This window comes from Archocentrus centrarchus, chromosome 13, assembly GCF_007364275.1.
Source record: "Archocentrus centrarchus isolate MPI-CPG fArcCen1 chromosome 13, fArcCen1, whole genome shotgun sequence".
Lineage (NCBI taxonomy): Eukaryota > Metazoa > Chordata > Actinopteri > Cichliformes > Cichlidae > Archocentrus > Archocentrus centrarchus.
The window spans coordinates 37,324,608-37,349,496 of record NC_044358.1 but is presented as its reverse complement, the minus strand read 5'-3'; the positions used below and the strand labels follow the sequence as shown (position 1 = coordinate 37,349,496).

Here is a 24,889-nt window from a genome sequence, read left to right as displayed (position 1 = left end):
TAACTGATGATTACATAATGGAGCGAGGTGAGAGAAACCCTCTATTAATTAAAGCCACAAACACTTTGAGAAACCAGCTGCAGGACCATTGGTGAAGGTTTAGAGGAGAATCTTAACTAAAAAGAGGACAGTCCTCCTGGACTGTCCTCTTTTTAGACCGCATTTGTTCGGGATTGAGAGAAGTAGGCTAAACCGCGCAGTATTTTGTTCCCAATGCTGTCTGCCGGCGTTCAGAGGCGGATAGCTAAAAGTAACGACTTCTGTGGCCCAGATGAGCAGGCTGTGACAGAAAACTGCTCATGAGCTTGAAAGTGCTCGCCAGACAGTCTTGAAGGTAAAAATAACACTTGGCAAACTAAATCAAGTGCACCTCAGGAGGCTGTGTGCGTTCCAGGTTGCCAGATCTGGTGCTTTTCCACAGGTCCACTTTCAAAGCTCAACTCCAACACACCGGCATGTCCACTTAATTACACTCAACAGTTGCCAACAAGCATGCAAATAATAGCTGCTGTTTGATCGAAGCACCTATGACTGCTTTTTGAGCAGGACTGGGGCTTCATCCTCACACACAAACGAGATGTTCTTATTATTCTGCTTGGCACTGCAAAAAATGATTATGAGGGTGATTCTGAGATGATTCCACTGGCTCTGGTAGTGAGGCAAATAGTAAGATGAACCAAGGGATTCTGCTCTGACAGAAAAAACAAAAAACAAAAACAAATGCCCCCTCGTCACACCCTCACACCTTTGGCAACTGTTCAACCTCTTGGCCATAAGACGTAATATCACAAAATGAAGGGAAATTAAAAGCTCAACTGTCTCAGAAAAGGAGCGCTTTAGAAATGTCGAGGACCTTTTTCACAGGCTCATTTGTGTCTTGTGTGTGTGTGTGTGTGTGTGTGTGTGTGTGTGTGTGCATGTAGACTTAAATCCCAGTAAGAGGTTAACACACACTCCCAACTTTTCTCCATATTCCCCTAAATGAGAATCATATCTGAGACAATGAAATAAACATACATAAAATCAAAATGACAGTAAAATTATCAATACAAAAAAAACCAAAACAACAATAAGCAAGAAAATCAATAACAATAAATCACAATTATTCCAGTGTAAGGGTTTTGTTTCTGTAAGTCAGTAAAAAAGGTTTCTGTCCACAGGAGGTGCAAATCAAACTGATCTGCACATTCAAAAGGGGAGGAAAAAAAAAAGGAGAGAGGAAAGAAAGGAAAACATGCCAGATCATGCTGTGTACCACCAAAAGCAAGGGGAGGTGATGGGTTAGAAAAACGGCTGGGGCCCCTCCTGCAAATGCTAACCCAGGTAGAAGCGTGGGAATCAGATGGGTTTTGGGGGGGTGGGGGGGGTGTCCTTCTTTGCACCGGACGCTCATCCTGCCTGGGATGGCGTGGGGGGGGGGGATAGAGAGACCAGAGGGTCAAACGACAGAGAGAAAGAAAAGGAGGGGGGACGTCCTGACTCCTCACAGGACGGAGGGACGGAGATGGCGCGTAGGCTGTCGTGGCTGGTCTATCTACTTCTCTCTCGGAGCATACACTGCCTCCCTCCCAAACTGGGAGAGGGAGGGACGATGAGTGACAAGTGAGAATAAATAAAGCAGTCTATGACACGTATGCTCATCACAGTTTAAGCAGTTTATGATACACATCCGATTCCAACAGTTTGCTAAGGTTGCCGCAGGCTGTGGTTCTCATGTTGGAGCCTTCCTCTCATCCTTCCCTACTTTCACTTCCACACGTGTGGAATTTGTCTGTTCATCGTAGTCTTTATATCAAACATTCTCTCTTTGCTTTCATCCAATTCCTTTCCACGCATTTTCCAAACTTTTCTTCTCTTCCTCATGTCTGTCATGCTCCCCTGTCACTTCCCTCCCTCACCCTCCATTCTATAGTGTGATTATATCCCCCCGCCCCCCCCCGCCCCCACCCTTTCTTCCTCTTCTGGAAGCCCCTCCCATCCCTCTTAAACCACACATGCACTGATCCTCCCTCTCTTTTGTTGGGTCACTGTTTCTTCTCACGAGTGGTGATCGTGACCAGTTGCTTGGCAGCCTTGGCAATGTCGTAAGCGCACTGGATGACCTGCTGAGTGAGGAGTTGGTAGTCGACTGCAGGAGCCCCGGGCTCCGAAGGCGCCGCCTTACGGCACTCCACCTGCAGTCGGGAGGCACTGGAAGCCAACAGGCGGAGGGAACAGTGGACCGCATCCAGTGCTGGGCGCTGCAGGGAGATGGAGGCAATCGGAAAAAAAAATATGGATATAAAAATGTTATAAAAAAATAAAGACAAAGAGCGCAACACCCAGATAGAGGAAAAAGAGACAGTGTGAGAAAAAAAAAGCACAGAGCACTTACTTTGGGGAAGAGTGAAGCCATCTCTGTGACAGCAGAGTGGATCTTCTCAGAACACGGTACAAAACTGAAGAGAGAAATTATTCTTTAAAACAGTGATGGAGGCATACTGAAATAGCCCTTCTGTACAACTGTCAGTCCATAGACCTGACATGGTTAAAGACTGCTGTGATAAGGAGGGAGCTGATCCAAGAAGAAAATCTGGTTTAACCAGGAGTTGTCAAAGTTTTGGTGACTCAGGGAAAAAAAATGCACGCAGCAGACAGACTTCAAATAGGTGCTTATAGTGTGCCATTTTGGAGCAGTGCTGTATGTTGGTCATTGTCATTTCTGTACTGGCTTGTAGATTTTTAGTGAAGCTTCTTAAAACAAGCTGTATTTATCAATGCAAGGTTCAGTCTGCTATAAATAAAACGAATAAAGGAGTTGAAGCTGAAGAGAAATGCTCCCCTGCTCTCATATTACAGTAGTGCATTCTTTCCTTATTACACCTATCGTCACAGGCCCTTGGTAACCCTGGTGACTGCAAGTATGAGACTGCAAATACAAGCAGCGAAAGAGGGGTTCTTTTTACCCACAACGTTCTGGAGAGATTATATTTCTTATATGGCTTCCTCTAGTAAAAGCTGGAAAATATTGCTAGTGTAACAGCTTAGCGTGCTGCCACTGAAAAACTGACCTCGGATAAGCCGTGGAAAGCCGTGGACAGTTCCAAGCACCATTAAAAACATTCCCACTGTGCAGCTGTTGATTATCATGCATCAGAATTTATGATTTAAAAAATAAACAGAGGATACTGTCACTGGACGCTCCTTTGGATTAATCTGATGGCACCTGAACATTTTGGTGCACCCTGGTTACTCTTCTGTAAAAGTCATGAAAGGGAAACTTAGTGGACGGGACACAGCACCAGTAAAAACGCCATGTAGTCACATGATCTCCTGTGTCCATGAGTTGCTCAGTTCACTAGTGAATCCCTTTAACATGCCAACAGTAAAGCTTTTAAGACAGGTGTTTTTGGTGCATTTTCACTATTTCTAAACCAGAGATTTTATTTCAACTGTCAACCATATAATCTTTACAGTTTTTAAACATCATCATACTTCCTCTTCTGTTCTTTGCTCTCTGTCTTTCTTGCACAAATGTGTGATTCTGCCTCCCATAATCTTAACAGCACTTTGGTCAACATTCAATTGTTTTTGAACTGCTACATAAATACATTTGATCTGATTTGATATTGAGGCATTTTATGGAAGAGAAAAGGATTTCACTGCTGTTTTTCACCTACCTGTCGTGTTTGAACTCCTGAGCGGCCCTGAGCAGCTCCTGGATGTTCTTAGTCACCTGCTCAGTCTTCAGTATGACATCCTCCGTGCAGGGTAAGGTGGGGTCTGGCTCACCTGCCTCCCCACCCCCACCGCCTCCCTCCTCAGGCTCCCCACGACCTTCCTCTTCACTGCTGCGGCCCATGCTGGAAAGGGAAAACACATTAAAACACATCAATTACCACCTCGTATAGAGGACAGTAGGTGATGGTCACAGATGAGCATTTACAAAGCAAACACGGCCAAATGTCAACAACACCTTCTGTTTTTGTGTTATAAGAAAAACTCATTACATAAATACACTTCAAAATAAAATTCTTAGAAAAGTTGATGCTTTGTGTTAGAAAGTGTAAGAGAGTAAACCTAATAAAAACAAGACTCATCACCGATGGGGATACCTTAACTCCTTGTGGTTTTGGAGTCTATAGACCAGAAAGGTAAAACCCCCACGGACAAACGCTGGACGGACGGATGGGTTTACAACAATATCCTCCCACTTTATTTTGCGCATAAGGATAATAAAAACGGCAGATTTACATTTAAACACTCACCTTACTGAGGTGTCGTACATTTGTGTGTTGTCGTAGTCACTATCAGTGCCACTGCCGTGCTTCTCTGGTTTAGGGACCTTGAAGAAAAACACAGCAGCAACATTATAATTATCACACATCCCAGCTCACGCCTGAAGAGCTTAAGATGTACCTCCTCCCTCAAAATTCCAGTTTCTATTTGTTTCCACTTAAATGTGATGATTTTACGCCATATTTGCTGTTTGGATCTTTCTAACGGGATGTGAGGGAATCTCAGGATTAGAGTCAACTGTAACAGCCCCGTAAGAGACTGATTTTGATGACACAGTTTAAGCCAATAATCTCAACTTTCTGTATAAACTGAGTGCCGGATCACAAAAGGTCAGAAAAACCAAAACAACAGCAGCTCACCATGTATCTACCCATCTCTGCAGATCCAGACAGATACGGTGCCGGACTCCCTGTACTGCCCTTCCTTACCTGTGAGGACAAAGGGGAACACAAGGATGGAGAGAGGATAAGAAAGAGATGGAGGAACAAAAATGAGGCCAGAAAAAGATTAAGAAGAAATTGAAATATTAGCAGAAAGAGAGATGATGAAGTGAAAAAGGGAAATAAGAAGAGTGGGGGGGCAGAGAGAAGAAGTGTTTTTTAAAAACAGCAGGTAATAAGATGAACAAGCCACTGAGAGCAGCACTGAGCAACTCGGCAGCACGCCCATTATCTTAACAAGACTACATGCCTCGTTGCTTATCTAACAGCAAACAAACATACTGTCAACTAAACTAGTCTGTGATTGACTTGTACGCATCACACAGCATCTAAAAGGGAAAGAAAATACTACCCACATTTAACGCTAATGCTGATCTTTGAAAATATAATGCATAATAAGTAGATACATTGTGGGAGAACACTACAAGATGAAAGATGAAATGGCAAACAATGCAATGACAGACAGAATGCTTACATCCAGGGGATGCACGGCTGCACTGCAGTGAGCAAGGAACAGACGGGTGAAGAGACAGACAGACAGACAACAGACAAACAGGTAAATCTTTGTGTAAAGAAACGTTGAACTGGACACCGAATTAGTGCAGTGGTGAGTTGTTGTTGTGTCTGCATTCTGTATCTCTATTAACATGCTGTAAACTAAAGGCTGCTGAACTGCTCACCTGGTTGTCTGCAATATCAGAAACTTACACAAATACGCTGCTGGTTAAACCAAAATTCCTATTTGTTTGTGTGTGCTTCTGTGTGTGAGAGGGAAAGATCCCAGCATTTCCAGATTAAGCAGCTGTCCAGCAGCAGAGAGCAAACTGAGAGGTCAAATGGGCTGAAAAGGTCAAAGTGTGCAGAGCAGGCTAGACAGCAGAGTATCAGAGGCTTTGCCAGGCAGCAGAACAGATTAAACGATCCTTATTTTTTCCCCCCATCGTTCTCCTTCAGGTCACACTTATGCACTCCACCATTTATAAGATTTAAAAGCTCAACATTACAAATCTTTTTGGACACACGACAAAACTTTAAAATGGATTTGTGCACAACTGGATCTTTTGAAAAAGAAGGATTCAGGACTGAGATGCAAGGAGAAAGAAAGGGAAAACGGAAAGATCAGGATCAGACCATCACCTATTTATCAGGCCAAAGACAGGCAATCAGAGCCACCAAAACGAAGGTGGCAAGTGGAATGGGGACAGGGCCGTTCTAACTTACGCTGGCTGTGTTGAGGGGCTGCAGGCGAGGTGCCAGGGAGTCCAGGACTGGGGGACCATGGGCCGTGGGGCCGGGGGCTGCCCCTGGTTCGTACATTGAGAAGGCCTGGCGTTCCCTTCGGTGGGGATGGGAGTGGGGGGCGGCCGAGGAGGGCACCGAAAGCACCGGTGGGTCCCCTCCTGGCCCAAATCCACCCACTCCTCCTCGCATCCCAACCCCTGGCCAGTGACTTCCTGCTCCCCCACCTCCTCCTCCACCAGGTCCCCCTACCCCATGGCCAGCTGTTCCCCCAGCCTGCTGGCCCCCCCGTAGCACACTGTTCTCTGTCTGCATCCGGGTGATCTAAAGGAGAGGAGGAAGGCAGCAGGGAGGGATGAGAGAATGGAGGGAGGGATGGAGTGAGGGAGGAACATGGGAAGGTTGAAGGGAATGGGGGGGGGGGGGGGGGGGGGGGGGGGGGGGGGGGGGGGGGGGGGGGGGATTCAACTGAATTGTCAAAAAACAAGCATCCATATTCAGGCTCATACAGGGCTTCACACATTAAGTCAGTACTGATGGGGGATGCAATACACTCCAATAAGATGGGACTGGGTCCTAGGGAAGGGGTGGAGGTCTACAGTACATACCTGAAAATATACACGATTTGTGTTCAAGGGTCAATGAGGGGAAACTGAAGGCTCATCTGCACTGAGGTACTGATGCCTAGCACCTAATTTGACACATTTGTTATTTGCAGTGTGCTTTTTTTTTTTTTTTTGGAAGGTGCATATTTGCTTCAAATCTTCATCAGTGATGATCAACACATACATGAATAGCATAAGTCGACACTGGCAGCCACTAATGAACATATTAGGGAAATGACAATGATTCACAGGAAAACAAAAGATGCAACAATGACCACCACATTAAGCTCCATCAAAAAGAACAAATAATAAAATGAGAATGGGAACTCGTAGGACCTGAGCTTCATATGGGAATGACAGCAGCTTTACTTTCTATATAGCACTGGAAAGCTGTCACCAAATATATCTTCCGGCTCTGGAAGATAGCAGCGAAAGAAAATAACACCCTGTCAGGAAAAATCAGCTTGCAAAGATATTAATATATTCGACTGCCTCTCCATCATTATCTTCTTTCTGTCTGAATCAACTGCTCTGTCTCTTCTACCAATCTGCCGTGTTTTCTTCAGCACATCGTTACCTGTCAGATCTTTTACTTCTATTTCTTTGTTCATCTTTCTAAGAAACAACACAGTTTTTCTTGCATCTCTCTTCCCTGTCTGCAGTTGCCGATTCAAATTTTAAACCTTTATTTGTTTGACTAGTCACTGCCCATCCTCTCGTTCCACCCTCACTCCTCCTACCTCCTTCTGGAGCCGCCGGAGCTCCTCACTCAGGTTGTTGTTAACCTTCATCAGCTGCTGCACCTTAGCTTCTGAGGAGGCCAAAGCCTTCTTCACCTCCAGATACTCTTGCAGGGTGATGGGACCATCTGACAAGTCCGACGAGTCCATGCTCTGGATCGATGGGACATATGGGCAGATGGTCAAAAGGAGAGAAAGAGGCAGGTAGGCAAATTAAAAAAAAAAAAAGCACAGCCAATCCAAGGAAATTCACATCGTTATACTTCAATGAATTCTTTCAATGTTCTCTATTCAGTGAAAGTCATGCATTAACACCATTCCAAATATGGATGTAATTTATGCATTTTTTTTTTAAGCTGTGGAGAAACAGAGCCATGGCTGTGTGACAGGAAGAGGCCTGGCTTGAAGGCAGGATCACACACATATATGCAGACAGTAGACCTTTAGTTCTTGCTCTTTATACACTATTCCCCCTCACATCATGAAACCCTGCAGCCTGCTCAAATTCAGCCCTCTACCATTCCCTGGAACTAAACAATATAGCCTTTCTGCCTGCCATTCATACACCTCACTCCCCTGCTTCATACTAGTCCAGAGCATACTTCAGTGCAGTGAGCTCTATAAAATAACAAATCCATATGTTTCTTTAGATGAAAAGTCAAAGTAGCCGTAGGCCCTCCAGCTTGCCAGCGGTTTTACCCTGTGAGCAAAACAAGTTCACACAAAAAGAAGCTGGTCACTGGTTTAGCTTCATTTCTACCACTCCCACATCATTTTTCTTTCCTTTGTATCTTACTCTGTCTCCTTCTGTGTTTCCCTCCCATTACACATGCTCTCTCTGTGTATGAACAATGCCTACTCTGACAAGGACCCAAAATAGCTGATGATGTCACTCAGGAGCTATGTGGCAGCCATGACTGTGGCCACTTTCCACAAAGCATGCTGGGAGAAGCAGTCATTTAGGTCATTAAACTGTGAAAAAGCTTTGCTTAGTAATACAGACACAGAGGCAAAGGAAGCTTATGAAAATGGGAAACAACAAGTATGCAAGCAATACAAGTAAGTTAAAGGGAAAGACTCTATTTTATTAAAAATAAGCTATCTGGTTTTGTGTGTCCTTAAAGTGTCTTTAAGTTCTAGACCTTTGCACGGTTGCTCCGTTGTGTGTTGTTGTTGTTCTGTGTGGTAAGCTCGCTGTCTGTGTCTTCATCAGAAGCTACGCTGTCGTAGTCGTGCTGGTCGTCATCAATGCCCAGGTCCAGCGGGTCTGATAAGGAGGAAGAAAAAATGCGCTCATTTATTATAGTTTTCACTGATTATAATATAGCAACGTTCTCTCTTCTCTCAGTTGTTTTTCCTTTCTCCTGGGAATGCTCAAAATAAAACAGTGCTAACTGATTTTGACCAACCATTTTTTTTTCTTAGTGGAGTAGTAATGCATCGATATAAATCAATAAACGGGCATCTACACACCCTGCATATTTATCAGGTTCAGTGGCATTGCCTTAAAACTTTAAAGTCATCAGTGCTACTCTGTCAAGCCCTTCCTCCCAGGCTCACCAGTAGGGCTGAGACCTTTGCCCTGCTGTCTCCTTTTGGCGTCACTCAAGATGTCAATGATGAGGGTAGCAAACTCCCGGGCGTTGAAACGGGCGAGCTTCTGACGACCCTGAGAGAAGAACAAGCCAGGAGCTACTCAAACACATGCACGCACTGTCATCCAAGCCTAAAATGTATTTTTTTCAATCATGAGCTGAGTGTGAGACAAATACAATGGAGCCCATAGTCAGCGGTTTGGTGCCTGTGCAACTACTGTGGTCAGCTAGCATGTGCTGTGGAAAAACACAGTCATACTCTCAATGCACACAGGAACACAACATGTGCAGAGGAACATAAACTGTACAATTAGGTTAGCATCTTGGCATCTGCATAAGAACATAAAATTCCTACCGAAGTGTAAAACCACTCATAACACATCACACTGATTCACAAAATAAAGAAAAAACTTTGACTCTAAAGATGTGAGATTTTTCTGTTTTAACTATAAATAGCAGCGTCTGACCACAGTGAACTGCCCAATCAGGGGAAAGCAAACGTGGCGATGTGGGTGTCTTTCTTTCTGTGTGCGCGTACACTTGGGTTCAACAGTGTTTACATCAGAAACGAGCCACACAGATGACTATAAACTTTGTGAGTGGACTCGAGATTTCCCTCTCTCCCTCACAGAGAGTGTAGAGGGAAGGGGGGGGGGGGGGCACAGAGAAGGATTACGCTCTCACAGCTGAAGAACATCCGTTGCCAATTTCACACTCACTCTCGGGTCATCCCCCCCTCAAAAAAAAAACCAAAAACACAAACTGCCTATCTAAGATATAACTATTTTCTCTTTTTTCCCTCCAAATGTGTTTCTATTCAGTCATCACAAAAGTGTACGAGTATGTGTACATGTGTGTTTACCTGGTTGCGCGTTGCAGAGTATTCGGGATTGACTGGTAGGAAAGGGACTGCACTACGTTCTGTTACCAGAGTGCTGTGGTTCTGAGTTGTAAGCCACACTGGAGACAAAAACATAAAGCAAAAAAATAAAAAAAAATCTGTGAGCGCACATTCAAGCAACAAGGTCACCCACATCCAACGCACAGTCCACCCACCCACACATACACAGAGATATAAACAAAGCACAGGAAAGCTCTTACAACGCAGTTTTGTGCTGTGAGCCCGCCCGCTGTGTGCTGCTGGGGTGCGTCTATGAGTGTATCGCTGCTACTTACCTGCGTGCTTCTGTCAGAAAGCACTATTTGACTCTTGCCGACACTGAAGGAAAGGGAGAGAAGAAAAGGAAAAAGAAAGAGCCGAAGAGGAGGAGAGAGACTTAAGAATTTGCGAGGCACTTCCTCGCTCCAATTCTCCTCCTCCTTGACTCGCTACATTTGGCCTTCCTCTTCAACTGTTTTTCCCTTTTCTCCTCATTCCGTCCTTCAAGTTCATTTCCTTTCAGTGCTCATTTTCCTCCCATCATGTTCACTCCCTAAGCTTCACCTCAGAGTTTATATGTTTTCTAGTTTGTTCAACATCAATTTGTTCCACACAGGGAAAAACACACACACACACACAGACAGACTTATCTTACAGAGTAGAAAAGGAAGCGATAAGGCTCACCTGCATCGTTTTCTCTGCGATCCACCTCGTCGTAGACATCCATCGCTAGTTCCTCAAACAGCCGATTGTTGAGCTGTCACACACACACACACACACACACACACACACACACACACACAAATATCTTATTTTCTACGTTCCGTTCAAAAACTGTACAAAAGCAGCTCAGTCCACTGCTCCTGACTCTGACACCAATCTGTCCTGTACAATGAGCTATGCAAATTTCACAATTCAACTCACCGCTTGGAGCTTCTTCTTGGCAGCCTTGGCCAGTTCTGAGAGGTCGAGACTAAAAAAAATAAAATAAAATAAAATAAAAATAAAAAGACGCCAGTCAGACAGACATCATAAATAAACAGTGGAATAAAGAAACAGAGGGGGAAGGGACAGGGAGGGAGCTATGAGATGGAGATAAGAACAAGAGGTGAGGAGGTGGAGTTTTTCTAGAATGAGGAGGGAAGGTGGGTATATCTGGGGTGGGATCACTTGTTCTAATGGTGACTGCTGGTCAGGGGGCAACAAAAATATAAATATAAGTTGGCTTTCTCACTTTATGCTGCTGTAATCTCAGAGCTGTTAAGATTGTGACACAGTGAGATTGCAGAGATGAAAAGAGCAGTAAAGCGTTACAGACTTTAGATATGCTTAACTTAGTTTAGGACAAACTCTTGCTGTGGCCAGAGATGTCGCTAAGGATACACGCAAAAGTAAAATTTGAATATAACACTAGAGCCACTAGACATCTGGATCATCTACATCTGTCTGAAACAACACAGCTTTATATTCTAGAGATAACTGTTCGATGACATTCAAGAAATGGTAGATGCATTCTGGGATACAAGAGAGATGGAAGTGTACAGAGAGGAGACTGAAATCAAGAAAGAGATTCTGGGGAAAAAAACGAACAAGGAAAGTAAAGATACCTCTGTGTCGGGCACTTAGGACGAGCTCTGGCTCCACCAAGCACAGCAAAATGGAGAACAGAACACGAGTGAGAAGAAGGTAGAAACAGAGAAAGAGGGGGAAGAGAAGCCACATGAAAACAGCTTTAATTGTTGTTATCAAGAGGAACCATTCACCAGAACAGAACAGATGCAAGTGGAGTTAGATGACAGCACAGAAGTAAGACCCACTTCAGTAACAAACAGATTTGGAGGTGCAACGTGTACATTTGTGCAAATGTTTTTGAACTACAACTGAGGAAAACCCAGCTCCCATCAAATGTGTGAAAGATGCTGTGCTAAGAAATTTGCCGTGGCCCGACCACTTGTGCATCTTCCAAATCTACCCTGCAGTTCAGCATTACTTAACTAAGCATGCTTCGTGTATCTACCTCACCAGAGTTACCTGAATTTACAGTGATGGGCCAGGGTAATAAGGACTTCCTTTATCTAACTCCTTTGTGGGGGCTATGGTGCCACCCTGTGGTCAGAACACTAAATTATATCAATAAATACATGCCAGAGAGAGTGAAATGAAGCAGTCTCAGAAGTAAGACAAGTTAGGCAGCTGCAAGTTTACTAATACAATTTTGTTTTCGTGCAATTAAACCACAACAGACATGCACCTGTTTATAATCAACTTTAGACAAAATCAATCATGTGGTCCATACCTGTCTGCCATTTGAGGAATGATATAGTGGCCATTCTTGTGATCTGGAGGGAAGAAGAGGCTTCTTAAGTCTACCACAGTATGCCACTCAAGTCAACTGCTGTGCTTAAAGGCATGCAAGGAGAACAAAGACAGGTAAAGTGGTGCATTAGGTTACCTGGACGCCGACCGCAAAGGTAGAAGGCTAGCCTGTCCGTCAGCTCATACTGACACTCTACCAGACGCTCTGCTAACTCTATATGGCCCGCCTGCCTGGAACACGAACACGAACACGAACACACACACACACACACACACACACACACACACACACACACACACACACACACACACACACACACACACACACACACACACACACACACACACACACACACACACACACACACATTATTCTTTTTTTTGTGTTTTCTTTACCATTAGATGATTCAATTCCAGAGTTGAAAGGGTCTAAATGCAGTTTCTGTATGTGTGCTTTAAATGTCTTGTACCTAGCGTAGTCCATAGGTGTGCGTCCATTAATGTCAGGTGATCCGGGGTCTGCACCATATACCACTAGCAGCTCGGCCTGCAATATCTGACCTGCCTTGGCCGCAACGTGAAGCGGGGTAGTGCCCTTCTCCTGCAGGTGAAGATGGACACACACACATACACAATCACAAGAAGAACCCTGGCATAAAGAGGCCAGCTGAACAGCATGGCTAATTATGAGATGAAATGTGAGTCAGCATGTAGATTTTTCCTGACCGGGTGGAAGAAGTTGGCCTGAGCACCGAGGGACAGGAGCCGAAGACACGTCTCTAAACTTCCTGTCCGCACACTCGAATGAAGTTGCTAATAGAGGGGGGGGGGGGGGGGGGGGGTAAAGACGGGTAGAGAAGAGAGAGAGAAACCAGGAAAGTTAGAGGTGGAAAGATTAAACATCACAGAGAGATAAAAACAAACTGAATTCCCTTATTAGCCCAAAGAGGCACCACAGCGCTAGAGATGATTGTTGCATCCTGCCGTGTCATTCAGATCACTCCCTGCTGAGGTGGGGGTGGGGGGGTGGGTTTATAAGTGAGAGCATCTGTGTGTGTTTGCGCGAGCGCACAGGTACATGTTTATGTGCAACGTCTCCTACCGACACTCATAAATGGAACAACCTTTGTGCTCAGACACGCTGCTCCACAGTACGGCTGTGTCAGCACAGGCTAATTAACCTGAACTCATAACATCCTATCCCTCAGCTGAGTATAGAGTAACATTAGTGCACAGATTAAAGATAATACTGGTTTTCTATTATCATCCACACAAGTGCAGACTCCTTCACTTTAGTGGATAAAAGAAAGTGTGCTCACATATCTACAGAGGACAAAATGCAGTTTTGCCAAGTTAAATTATATCCTGCTTAATGTATGTGCTTGGAAAAAAGAAAAAAAAGAAAAAGAACGACACACATACGCGTCAGTGGCTGTGGAACACTTTTTTCTTACCTTACTGAGATCCTTAGTGGTGACGCCGTCATCATCGCGACAGGGCAGCTTGTGCACGAACGCAAGCATCTGATATTTGGCTCTGATGAACTCTGACTTGGTGGGACTGCACAGGAGGAGAGGGTAAAACGGTTAGCAAAAACCTGAGCCTCAAAGGGAAACCAGTTCATGTGAGAACAAAATATCTTGATGCAATCAATTCCATTACATTACACACACTTCTGATGGCCACTTTGGATTCTTGTGTTTGCAAAAACACCCTTCGGCATCGTGACTGCACACACACAACACACCCACCCCCGAGGGATTTGAAACCTAACTCAAGGAAAGGTGATTTTGCTTTGACTTCATTTTTGCTCTTTCACCCCCTCACTCTCATCAAATAAAAAAGTTAGACACCTTTCTGTGTGAGGTGCGAGGGAGAGGAGGGTTCCTTCACATTTTACTTCCTAATTGCAGACAGTGCTGTAATAACAGAGAAACATCCCCCCCAGCAGTAATAAATGATCTCCACGGTGAGCCAAACTGATGGGTTATGACTTGGTTCCTGCTTGTTTTACATAAATGGATAGAGAAATAAATCTGATGAACACTGCAGAGATGTTTAAGAGGCAGTTAAGAGGCACACTAAACTTCCATTTTCTGCTGAAAAGATATGAGCAAATATTTTTCCTGCGGGTCCCAATCTTATGACTGTCCCAAGCCATATTTCAACCCAAAATGCACTAATGTACTTAGGAATAAATACTGGGCGCAACTGTTCTTCACCACAAAAAGAAATAAATAATATGCTCACAAAGGGACAATAATTCCTCTGTGTCCTAATGTGTATTTTGAGCCTGTATGGCGTGGACTTACTGCACTTTGTCCTGGGGGTTTGGTTTCCTACGGCCACTCTGCACCTGAGCAGGATCCAGGAGACTGTGTTCCCATATGGAGTTGGCCCCGTTACTGGCCAAGGTCTGAACCATCTGAAACACAAACACACGCACACACAGAAGTGACTCGGTGATGGTTTGCTGTCACGAGTAGGTTTTATTAATGTCAGCGTATAAAACAGCGTTGGCAGAGTTTATCATACTGAAGAAAAACTGTGTTAACCTCCCAGCTAAACTGACTGGTAATGACACAAAATTAGATTTCAGCATCATGAAAAAAAAACAAGCATTATTCTCAACTGCGGGACGCTGGGAGCCTGTCTGCTGAAGGCATGACAACTACATCAACCTCTGCAGCGACTATTCTCTGAACCTTTACAAGCTTGAAAACAACTGAGATCCACAGACGTCCTGCTGTTAGAGGTGCAGAGGGCTCAACCCACCATCCTGCCAACATCTAAATGATCTTTTACGCTTACAGATGACAAAAAGTAACGGCAACTTTACATTTTACAGGAAGGGCAACGGGTCCTTGATCCTGAGCCACAATTCATTCCATATGATTGCTAAGTGCTGCACATCGATTATGTGTATGTGTGTATTTCTGCTCAGGTCACAAGACCAATATAACATTACATTCACTAACAGTAGCTAACGTTACACGAAAATAATGCTATTCTAGACCATTAAAATCACATTAGAGGGCTGTACCTCTTTCAGAAAGCAGAAGCCTTACTGTGGACTGCTGATGCTAATGTGCTCACGGTTCTATATGTTTTATAACATCACAGTGTTTGAGTTGTCATGCTATAAGTATGACTCCAGAGTATCACTGAGCCATGATTTCTGGACTGGCCAGAAAATCCCAAAGAATTTAGTTTATTGGCATAGTTCAGTATTATATCATTCACAGTCCAGTGATTTCAGTAATGATTTTCTAACATGTACAATGTGTTACAAAATCAAGCTCTATATTTCCTTCAGTAAAGCCGCAATACAACTCCCAATACACATTTGTGCTCTCCACTGGAATCAAAACTGGTTATAAAACCAGTAAAGCCAAAAACTCCCACACTCCTCATGCCTTCTTAATTACAGGATGAAGCTAAAGCAACACACTAAGCAGCTCAACCTGTATTTTGGTCATACTGAGACAAACACAGACATACAACACGAGCACAGAGAGACGTGCAGATCAAAGTTAAACTATGGTAAAATACGAAATAAACACAAACTGCAGTGAATGTGGATTTGCATCTTCTGAGCTGACTAAGATTTCTGCAGTACTGCTTCTTTCTAAGGCACTATTCTGGGTACTGTATATGCTTCCCCAGCCCTTCCCTATTTCTGCTTCCTTCACTCTTCATTTCTCAGCCTTACCTGCAGTAGGGAGGGAGGCCATCCGCTGTGCCTCAGGTGCTTGACTATGGAGATATGGCGGCCTAAACTGCGGTGGACCGAACAGCATTCATCGCAGATCAGGACCCCTCGATTGATACTGGTCCAGCCTGGATCTGACAGACAGAAAAAAGGTAGCAAACATGAGGGTGTTTGCAAGCATGCTGTGATTGATAATTACACTTTGCAGCTTCGTTAAGAATATTAAGTGCTTTTCATCCAGGCTACATGAACATATGCATAAATATACACACTGCATGATGTGGGTGGTCTAAATTACAGTTTACTAGACAACTATAATGTCATTTTTTTTTCCCCTGGAAGAGATGTACTCTACCCACACTGCTACTCTTTTTAGACTTCATTCAACATCAAGTCAAACATATGTTCCTTTTATAGGTCACAGTTTCTAAGCTCGGTAAGGAGTCTTTAATGAGATATTTGCAAAACCACAGAGTGGATAAAATAAAGATGAGTACCAAAATAAAGAGCAAACAAACAGTGATCCTTTATCACCACGACTCCAATTAAATTTGTAAGTCTTATACATTTCTCAACTTCATGAGCAGCTGTTTTGTGTAACGCACATTAAGAGCAAAGCAGGATGCATATGTCAGAAATGAATCAAAGAGTCATTTTAACAGAACTGTCTTGTAACTGAGAGGATTTTGGGAAAAAAAAAAAAAAAACTGTGTTGCTGAGAGGGAAGAGGTGATAAAGAACAAATTACAATTTTTGTAAATATAAGCTCTGAAAACTGACTTAACTTATGTAGAAATAAAGATGTGAAAGCACAACTATATGGATATAAAAAACCCCACACACAGAGAATCACAGCCAGAGGAGGGTTTGGTGTAAGAATTATTTGAAACCAGTCACTTCAGCACTGATCGCTGATTGTACACCCCGACCGACAGACTGTACGACTTTTAAGATCAATGCTGATATTTGGTAATTTCAAATTGCAATATTCCAATATATCAGCCGATATTTTTTTTCATTTTCTTTCAGACACGTGAAACCCAAAACAGATTTCCTTAACATTTGTTATGGGTAGTTATTTAGTTACACTTTGCCTGCCTCTGCTCGAATCAGTTGGCTAGTTGTGTTTGTTGTGTTCCAAACAGGTTTTACCAACAGGGCAGCTGCAGGCTGCCCACTTTTAAAATGTACGTGGTTCTGCAAATATACAAGTTAGCCCATTCACTCATAAACATCCTGGAACGAGACAAGTTGTACAAGCTGCCATCACCAAATGTCACTAGTTTATGATAGTGGCTTGTTTTTTTTCCATACAAAATTCTAGAGAAAACACTTTTGTTTAAGAGAAGGAACATATGCAGTGAGGAAGTGAGGGGAAGCAGCAAAGGCCAGTGCCAGTCCAAAGACACTCAAAGACCAAGTCTGGATCATGGTTCCACCCTCAGGACCCTGATGTGATGAGCGCCTCACAACTGCAATATCAAAAAAAACAATCCTCTGCACTCTTACATGCACACCATTCACACCCAGACGCACTGGTCTCACTCAGCCTGGGATAAAACTGTCTGGGTATTAGGGTATTAACGGAGCTAAAATAGTCCATCATCAGATGAACTGATGTGCTTACAGTCTTTTTGCCTGCACAAAAAAAAAAAAAAAAAAAAAAAAAGTAGCAGGAAAAGCAAAATGGCTTTGACAAAAGCTATAGCCTAGTTTGGAGCAGCAGCCCGTAGGCTGCAGCAGTTTAATTCCTTAATCTGTGTAATAAATATAAAAACTCCCACAGGCTAGGCTATCTGCTAAATCGATATGAGGCTACGTCATTAAGCTATTATAACTGGATAGAGTATTAGCAGTGCTGTGTTGGTGAACTCTGCAACATGACAAATGTTGTCTAAGGTTTGCCTAATTCATCAGTACTGTATCAACATTTGTTTTTATAAGTGTCTGGTAAGCCTGCACTAAAACATGTGCTAAGATGAGTGTTAGTGGTGGGTAAAATCTGGCACCATGTTGCACACATTTGCATACTTTGACCGTTAAACAGGTTGGTTTCAGGAGAAGAGCTTAGCACAGGCTGGTTTGTGCATCGCAACTCTGACTAACCATTTTTAATAAAGTGTTTAATTGTACTAAGTGTCAGTCTGCTGGTTTTACTCCACTAAGGTATTACTTCTAAATTTAACAAAACACAGCAACGAAAGCAAAGCCCGACAACGCTAACACGACATATGGACTCAGCCCCACTGTTCAACTGTTCTGAATGGTTGCACAAGAGTCTCAATTTCCTAAACAAATGCATCTGTGCTCAATAAAAGTGTTTACTATCGTGACGATGTGATTCATTGTTGCTATAAACTGTGCAGACTGCCATGGTGTGATGTTAAAGGCTCCTGAGGCTTGGCTAGGCATGAGATATCAGTTGTCCTTTGTGGCCATGCCATTGAGTTATCCCCCAGTATGACACAAAGCTGGGTAGTAGGGAGGTGGCCTGTCACCAGTGGCTAGGTCAGCATTTTGCAGAAAGCACTGCGTGCGTGCGTGTGTGTGCACGCATGTCACAAGGAGGGGCTGCATGCAGAGAGATGATGGTCGTAGAAGAAATGCACAGCTTGTAACAGGTACACAAACAAGCCATCTGCCAATGTGAATGACTTATTTTGGCTAGTAAATAAAATAATGCTTTAAAACTTTCTCTTTTCCTAAATAGGACTAATCTGCCATGGATACTTCACAGTAATTATTCTTCAAGTTAATATAGTATTCAAGGAATGGGGTTCAACTGAGTTTCATTAGTGTGTAAAAAGTAACTGAGGGGGACACACACAGAAAAGCCAAACAGATGCTGCGTTCATAACTCAGAAGGGGAAGAGGATCAAATGATAAATGAGAGGCAAGATGCAGAATACAAGGTTTTGAACACTGGACTATAGCATAGACACTTTGCACACCCATAGGCTATCAGGGGTAGCAGCTGTCATAAGGGCAGCTGCTGTGATACATGTACACATGAATGAGCACAAGCAAGGCACACAAGATCACCAATGATCAAGGGTTTCAAGCTACTACAGCAAGTGCATGTGGGGCTACATACAAAAGGTTTTATTGGCATTGCCTCTAAGTCACTTTCTAACAAACACAGATGGGGCCAAAGGAGGAGGGACACTAAACCACAACTACACTATATGGATGCTCACTGTAGTGGACAAAAGCTACACCCTGAACAGTATAGATTATTACCTTTTTTTTTTCTTTTTTTTTAAACTGTGTTTGACTAGATTAAAGATTCCCCTCTGGGCTGGCTTTAAATACATTTTCTTCTGTGAGACTACGGGTATTACTTATTTCAGACTCACAATGAATTGCTCTCTAATTCAGGATGGCTATAAAGTGAATTTTCTTCTCAGCATTAGTCACCGTTTTATTACTAAACTGTGTAATGGGCTGGGAAATAAGCAAGCTAAATAGACACTTTAGGTGAGTTAGGTTTCTGATATTTTACTCTAATTATTTTAAAAAACAAACAAACAAAAAAAAAACAAAAAACTACGAACTAGTAGCCGATGCTTTAGCTAAATCAGCTCAGCAATAACTTGGCGTTTAGCAAAAGTTAGCTAAAGTAGCTAGCGTCATAGCTAAGCTAGCAGTGTAAAAAGAACACAAACTCCAAAAGCCATGGGCAAGTGTTAACAACAGGGTAGAGGCCTTTTAATATAAATGTGGTATTACATGTTGGGACACTCGGGCTAATATGAAAACTTGATAACAGCCAGCTGCATAGTGACTCAAAATCGCCAGCTCGCTAGCCGAGCTAAGCTAACGCGCTCGGAAGTCTGTCCCGGTCACGAAAATCAAAACAAACGTCTCTCGGAGTGGGAAGGCAGCATAAATCTGACACTGCGATTTTCTACTGCCGCAGATAAACCGCTCGTTCTCGCATGTGGCCGTGGTCAAATAAATACACCTATCAAGTTGTTCAATGACTCGCATTAACGCTGAGCAGCTGTTAGCTAAAGATATTTCCCGTTGTGACAACACGCCTATTTTTTCAGTGTTTATTTTGGGCCTAAACGACGCTTTGCAGCCCTGGCCGTTTTCCTGCTCTGCAGACCCTCTGACAATGACAGCAACTTCGACCCTGTTCTCCCACCACGTCGCCCCATCGACGTATTGTTCCAGTCCTGTGGTCTGTTTTCATGTATTTGATTTTATTTTTCTCTGTCCCCCTACCTGGCGCACTGCAGTCAGCGCAGACTTCTGTTCTTTGTAGCTTTCTTGACATCTCGAAAGTGGCTGAAATCGAGAGATGGATGCCGGCGATGATGTGAATATTCGCCCGTCTTCCCCCCCGAGCTACAGACCGACGTCTGCCGTCAACCGATGCGGCCCCTGAATCCCCGGAAGCCGGGTGGTGTTGATCGGCTTTTCCCCGGCCAGCTGACGACTGAGCTTCCCGTTTTTTTTTTGTGTGTGTTTTTTTTTTTTTTTTTTCCAGTGGTGTGTTCGCCCACGTTCACTAATGAACTCCGAGGCTGGATCCAAGTTATGTGAACATAGTTAATCTGTTAGTATAAAAGATCTCATCTCGGAATATTACCCCAGTAAATCTGTTCCCTGCGTTGCCTTCAACTCACCGAGAGACGGCAGCTCGCTACCTGTCACTTTCCGCGCGCGCGCGCGCACACACACATTCCCACCCAACATCCCTCCAACCTAAGACAGGGATGGACAGGGAATGATGACCCTGATATCCTTAAAAGTGAGATATTTTCGACAGAGCAGGACTACAGCAAAGTCAACTACACACTGACTGAAAAGTTGCCAGATGTTAACCAGAAATATCATTGGCTCAGTAGTTTCAGCAGCAACATTAAAGTGAAACACGTTTGTTGCTATCATTGTTTTTTAATTTATCTGTTACACACCTGCTAACACAGTTTATGACACCAACAGAAAAATCTTTTATGAATTACATTTAAAAAAAAAGGCATAGGGCAAAAGCAATTAAAAGTTAGGCTTTAATTTAAAGTTTGATGAATTTTGTTTTTTGCTGGGCACTCCGATGCTCTCTATAGTACGCCCACATCGTGTTCAAAGGACTCGTGTGTGTGTGTGTGTGTGTGTGTGTGTGGGGGGGGGGGGGGGGGGGGGGGGCGTATGCTATGCGGGCCTGGTTCACTTTAAACACGCACATCATTTCGATTTCTTTTTCTTTTTCACGAGGCATGTGTTTTATCACAGCCCTGACAGCGGATTGGCTGAGTGTGCGCCCATTTCATTGCAGCTTGTCAATGCATCTTTCTCAGTCACCACCGGATGGGAGGAGAGGAGGAGGATAGATGCGTTAGAGTAGGCAGGGGAGAAAGAGAGCGAGGAAGAGAAAGCCAGAGGAGGAGGAACGGGTGGATAAGGAATAAAGGTGTAACCCAATCTATTGAGACAATCAAGGGAGGGCTTTTTTTCCCCTTTCTTTCTTTCTTTACTAAATGGTTTCATGTGGCTTTTTTATTCTAAGCAGAGCGAGCAGGGAATCATCCACTGTTTCTGACGCGTAAGGTTGTCCCTACACGCCTTTTGGGCATCACTACCGATGGAGGATGATAGGACTAATTGTATAGCGTGAATCTATGACAAAGTATTCTTACAATCCACAGTGAAGAAAGAGGAGGAGGAGGCAAACTATGATCCGAGGATGATTTCTGCTAAGAAAACTCCGGAGAAGAGTCGTTATCCTATCCACTATCTGGTGTGGCACAACAAACACCGACAACTGGAGAAGGAGCTTGGAACGAACGAGCAGGTGAGACGGGAGGGGGGGGGTCAAACACATTGTTATTTCCCAATATAGACATATTTTACAGGCGATTATAGGTATGTGGATCCATAGCTGTAAATGGTGGTGGAAAAGATGCCATCCACGGAGCACCTCATTTAAGAACCTGGCCAGTATTAGCGCAGTTAATTGTTATAGGGTGGAGGGTGACACTTGTAGACCATATTGTACCCGCGAATCTGCGCTATTTTCTTATTGCCTTTCATTTTTAAATCATAGTGTGACACAACAGGCTATACACACACAGGTACTGAAAATAACCCATCCTCCCAGTAATTGAAATATGTACAGGAAGTTGTGTCAGGAGTTTATTCCGGGAAAAAATATGGGGTTGCACTCTGTGTGTGTTTGTGTGTGTGTGTGTGTGTGCGTGCGTGCGCACGCGCGTGTGTAAGCAGCATTATTGTTACTCAAAAGTGTAGGCTTGCCACCTTCCCTCCAGCACCTAAACCATTTTTGAGTGGGTGAGACAATGCAGATACTGTAGCATGTGGGCGAACAGTTGCCAGCCACCACAGTAAATACAGTAATAGAATCATTAAGGTACACTATGGTCTCCAAAATGTGATATATGCAGTAATGGAGGCATATTTTTCACAGCGGTAAAAAAAAAAAGGGAGGGACCAGATAATACTGTGTGTCATGTGAACAGATTCTGGTGAATTCAAACTATTGTACAGAAAGACTTCCACATTATATAGAAGATGCGCTGCAGGTTACCAGCTTTGAGGGCTTGCATCATGCATCGTTCTCAAGCCATCACATTTCTACACATGTGTACAAACATTTACGCATGCCTACACATGCACACCCGGTACCTTCATGTGGTTATAAAATCATAACCTGGGAAGCCATTTCTTTAGACCAAAATTGTCAGCTATCAGTCCACCAGTTCCCTGTATTTACAGTAACACATTGTGGTAATGACATATACCATTTAAACCCTGACCATAATAATAACAAATTTAAAATACATGGCACACCTCACAGTTAAGAGGCTCTAAGAACAGACCTCTCATATTCAAGTCAGTGTGTTTCATGCATAGAGGGATTGGAAATGAATCGTGAGCTCTTGAGGCAGAGGAGACAAGAACTTTTCAAACCCTGAGAATTTTTATACTGTGCTAGTTGAGCACTTAATTAAAACTGGAAGGGCACTCAGAGAAAACTCTCCTCATTCACATCTAGTCACTAATCATGCAATTTTAAAGAATCTGAAACCAAAAATGGGCTGCCAACGTCGATGATTACACAAAATCTACGGAGAAAACATAGCTCACCAAGGTATGGCAAGTGTGTGTGTGAATGTGTGCAGGCAAGTGGGTGTTCACTCAAAATTGGTTTAGTTGCTAACCTGGGAAAGTGCCTCAGTCAAAGTATGTTTTCAAATGTCAAGACTGTTGGTTGTTTATTTGGGCTTATTAAATTCATACATTTAAAGCAAAAGTGTGGATCTTCAGCCAATGTGTGGTCTGCTGATTGGTCAGTCGCACACTCAGAAATGTCCTAACAAGTACTGGACGGATTCCCATTCAGTGTAGAGCAGATGTTCATGTTCCCCTGAGGATGAATCCCGGTGGGTTCAGTGTTTCTGGTAACAACTCAGTCCCAGTGCCACAGAAGGACTACAAGAATTTTATCCATTTCCTGAAACTGACATATCTGCCTTTAAAAAGGCCTCATTGTTGCAAATTGTGGAATTTATAGTGGCTGCTGTCAAGTGTTACAGGTGCATGCTGACCTGCTGGCACCCTTTTATGGAAGTAGCTTATTAATATTATACTGCTAACCTGTAATTATTAACTGTCTATGCATTACTGGCATAGTTTTTGACTTCCTCCCTTGTGCCTATAATTTGGTACCTGTAGGTACCAAATTATTACACTGTATTTATTATGATATTGTACCAGTATCTGAATTTTTTTTAATGAAGTATTAAATATTAACACATGGCTTGAGCTAATAGTTCACATCATGTTCTCTAAACAGAAACTTTTGGCTATGTTTGGTTCACACAGGCTCAATAAATTTGTCCTCATAGCCCCGCAGTAATTCATTTTTTCAGAAACCCTTGTATCCATAAATATTTTATAATGCAAATTTTATTCCTCTTCTGCTGTGCATTTGTATCCTGGATTTTTATATGACCCATTTTTTTTTTTCTTTTTAAACTAAGCCAACCAGACTGTCTGGTGCTTTATTTTTTACTGCATTAGGACAAACAAAGTGCTAAAAGTGCAGATGAACTTTAGTAAATAAGCACAACTGACCATCTTCAACTTGCAAGTTATTTTTATTGTCATTTGTTGCAGTTACAGTATACGGGGCCATCTCTGCCAGCTGTCATTATACACCCCAGGTTTATATGACATTTAAAACAGCTGTAAAATGTAATTCTGTTTCTTCTTCTTGTTTATATTAGAATGTGGCTTTCAAGCTCTTTAAGAGAATATGATGCCTTTTTTACCCCATATTCCTCGTGTTTTTCATGTCGGCACCAGGTGCGTTCCTTCGGAGTCTAAATCTCGAAGTGTGTGGTGACAGGTAGCAAATATAATCCATGTGGCAGTATGCCCACACGGATTATAATGTACAACCCAGCAAACATTTTCCTCACTTTATGAACTCATATCAACAATTTCAGCAATACAAATTAGTACCCCTCAACTCATTTGTTATAGATTATTTGGCACTCATTATACGGTGAACTCATAGAACCTGGCTCTGGCACATTTTGACGAAACATTTTTTTTGTGTGTGTAATAGCTGCAGGCAGTGATGGAGGTTGAATGATTCAGGAGCAATGAACAAGTTAACTGTAATTTAAATGTAAACTATTCATCTTTCCCCAAGCTTCTAAAATGCCTGCCTGAGTAAATCAGAGCACCAGTGCTACCTAGTATGGCCTACTTGGCCTGTCTGCTGTACATAAGCAGGACACTGTTTGAAATGTATTGGAGTGAACTTTGATTTTCATGCTCAGATATGGGATATTGCTAAAATGAAAATCAAGGCCACTAACCTACTTTTCTCACTGGCCTAGTGTGATGGTTTCCAGCTAGGTTAACCCAATGAGAGAAAACATGGAGGAGGAGGAAACAGAAGTGGCTGACAAAAAAAAATAATGTATGGAGGTAAACATGTAGGTTGCGGGCTATATTTTGTATGCATTGCACTTAGGAGTTCAGATCTGGTTAAAACCAATATTATCCAGTCACTTTATTACACTGTAGTAGAAAGAGCGATGGCTC

General features: G+C 43.1%; 2 protein-coding genes across 5 annotated transcripts in view; one reads left to right on the top strand and one right to left on the bottom strand.

Moving 5' to 3' along the window:
- Nucleotides 1–1,959: 1,959 nt before the first annotated feature.
- On the bottom strand, nt 1,960–20,434 carry git1 (G protein-coupled receptor kinase interacting ArfGAP 1). 3 transcript variants are annotated; one of them, XM_030745372.1, is made up of 21 exons: nt 20,036–20,434; nt 15,806–15,939; nt 14,406–14,518; nt 13,548–13,653; nt 12,820–12,906; nt 12,564–12,694; nt 12,230–12,324; nt 12,074–12,116; nt 11,385–11,411; nt 10,702–10,750; nt 10,462–10,534; nt 9,760–9,857; nt 8,863–8,971; nt 8,445–8,569; nt 7,303–7,455; nt 5,940–6,281; nt 4,638–4,706; nt 4,248–4,324; nt 3,660–3,842; nt 2,375–2,438; nt 1,960–2,240 (listed from the first exon to the last, which is right to left on the bottom strand). In XM_030745372.1, exons 1-21 carry the CDS (start codon nt 20,085–20,087, stop codon nt 2,025–2,027), a joined length of 2,346 nt encoding a protein of 781 aa, XP_030601232.1. In that variant the 5' UTR covers nt 20,088–20,434; the 3' UTR covers nt 1,960–2,024. The 3 variants fall into 3 exon arrangements, with proteins under 3 accessions (XP_030601232.1, XP_030601233.1, XP_030601234.1); XM_030745373.1 differs by lacking the exon at nt 11,385–11,411; XM_030745374.1 differs by lacking the exon at nt 5,940–6,281 and having other exon boundaries at nt 20,036–20,433.
- A 688-nt stretch (nt 20,435–21,122) lies between these two features.
- Nucleotides 21,123–24,889, top strand: part of ankrd13b (ankyrin repeat domain 13B) — a 41,207-nt gene continuing 37,440 nt past the window's right edge. The window contains exons 1-2 of one of the 2 annotated variants that reach the window (XM_030745376.1): nt 21,123–21,356; nt 21,460–21,605. In XM_030745376.1, coding sequence (XP_030601236.1) covers nt 21,498–21,605 — 108 coding nt within the window. In that variant the 5' untranslated portion in view covers nt 21,123–21,356; nt 21,460–21,497. Of the gene's footprint in view, nt 21,606–24,889 lie in introns of both variants that reach the window. The other variant, XM_030745375.1, reaches the window with a different exon arrangement.

Coding starts and splice junctions, on each gene's coding strand:
- git1 (XM_030745372.1), bottom strand. CDS start 20,087: ATGTCAAGAAAGCTACAAAGAACAGAAGTCTGCGCTGACTGCAGTGCG. Junction 12,117..12,229: donor CCTTTGCGGTCGGCGTCCAG/GTAACCTAATGC, acceptor TCTTCCCTCCAG/ATCACAAGAATGGCCACTAT. Junction 4,325..4,637: donor CAGAGATGGGTAGATACATG/GTGAGCTGCTGT, acceptor TTTTTCTTCAAG/GTCCCTAAACCAGAGAAGCA.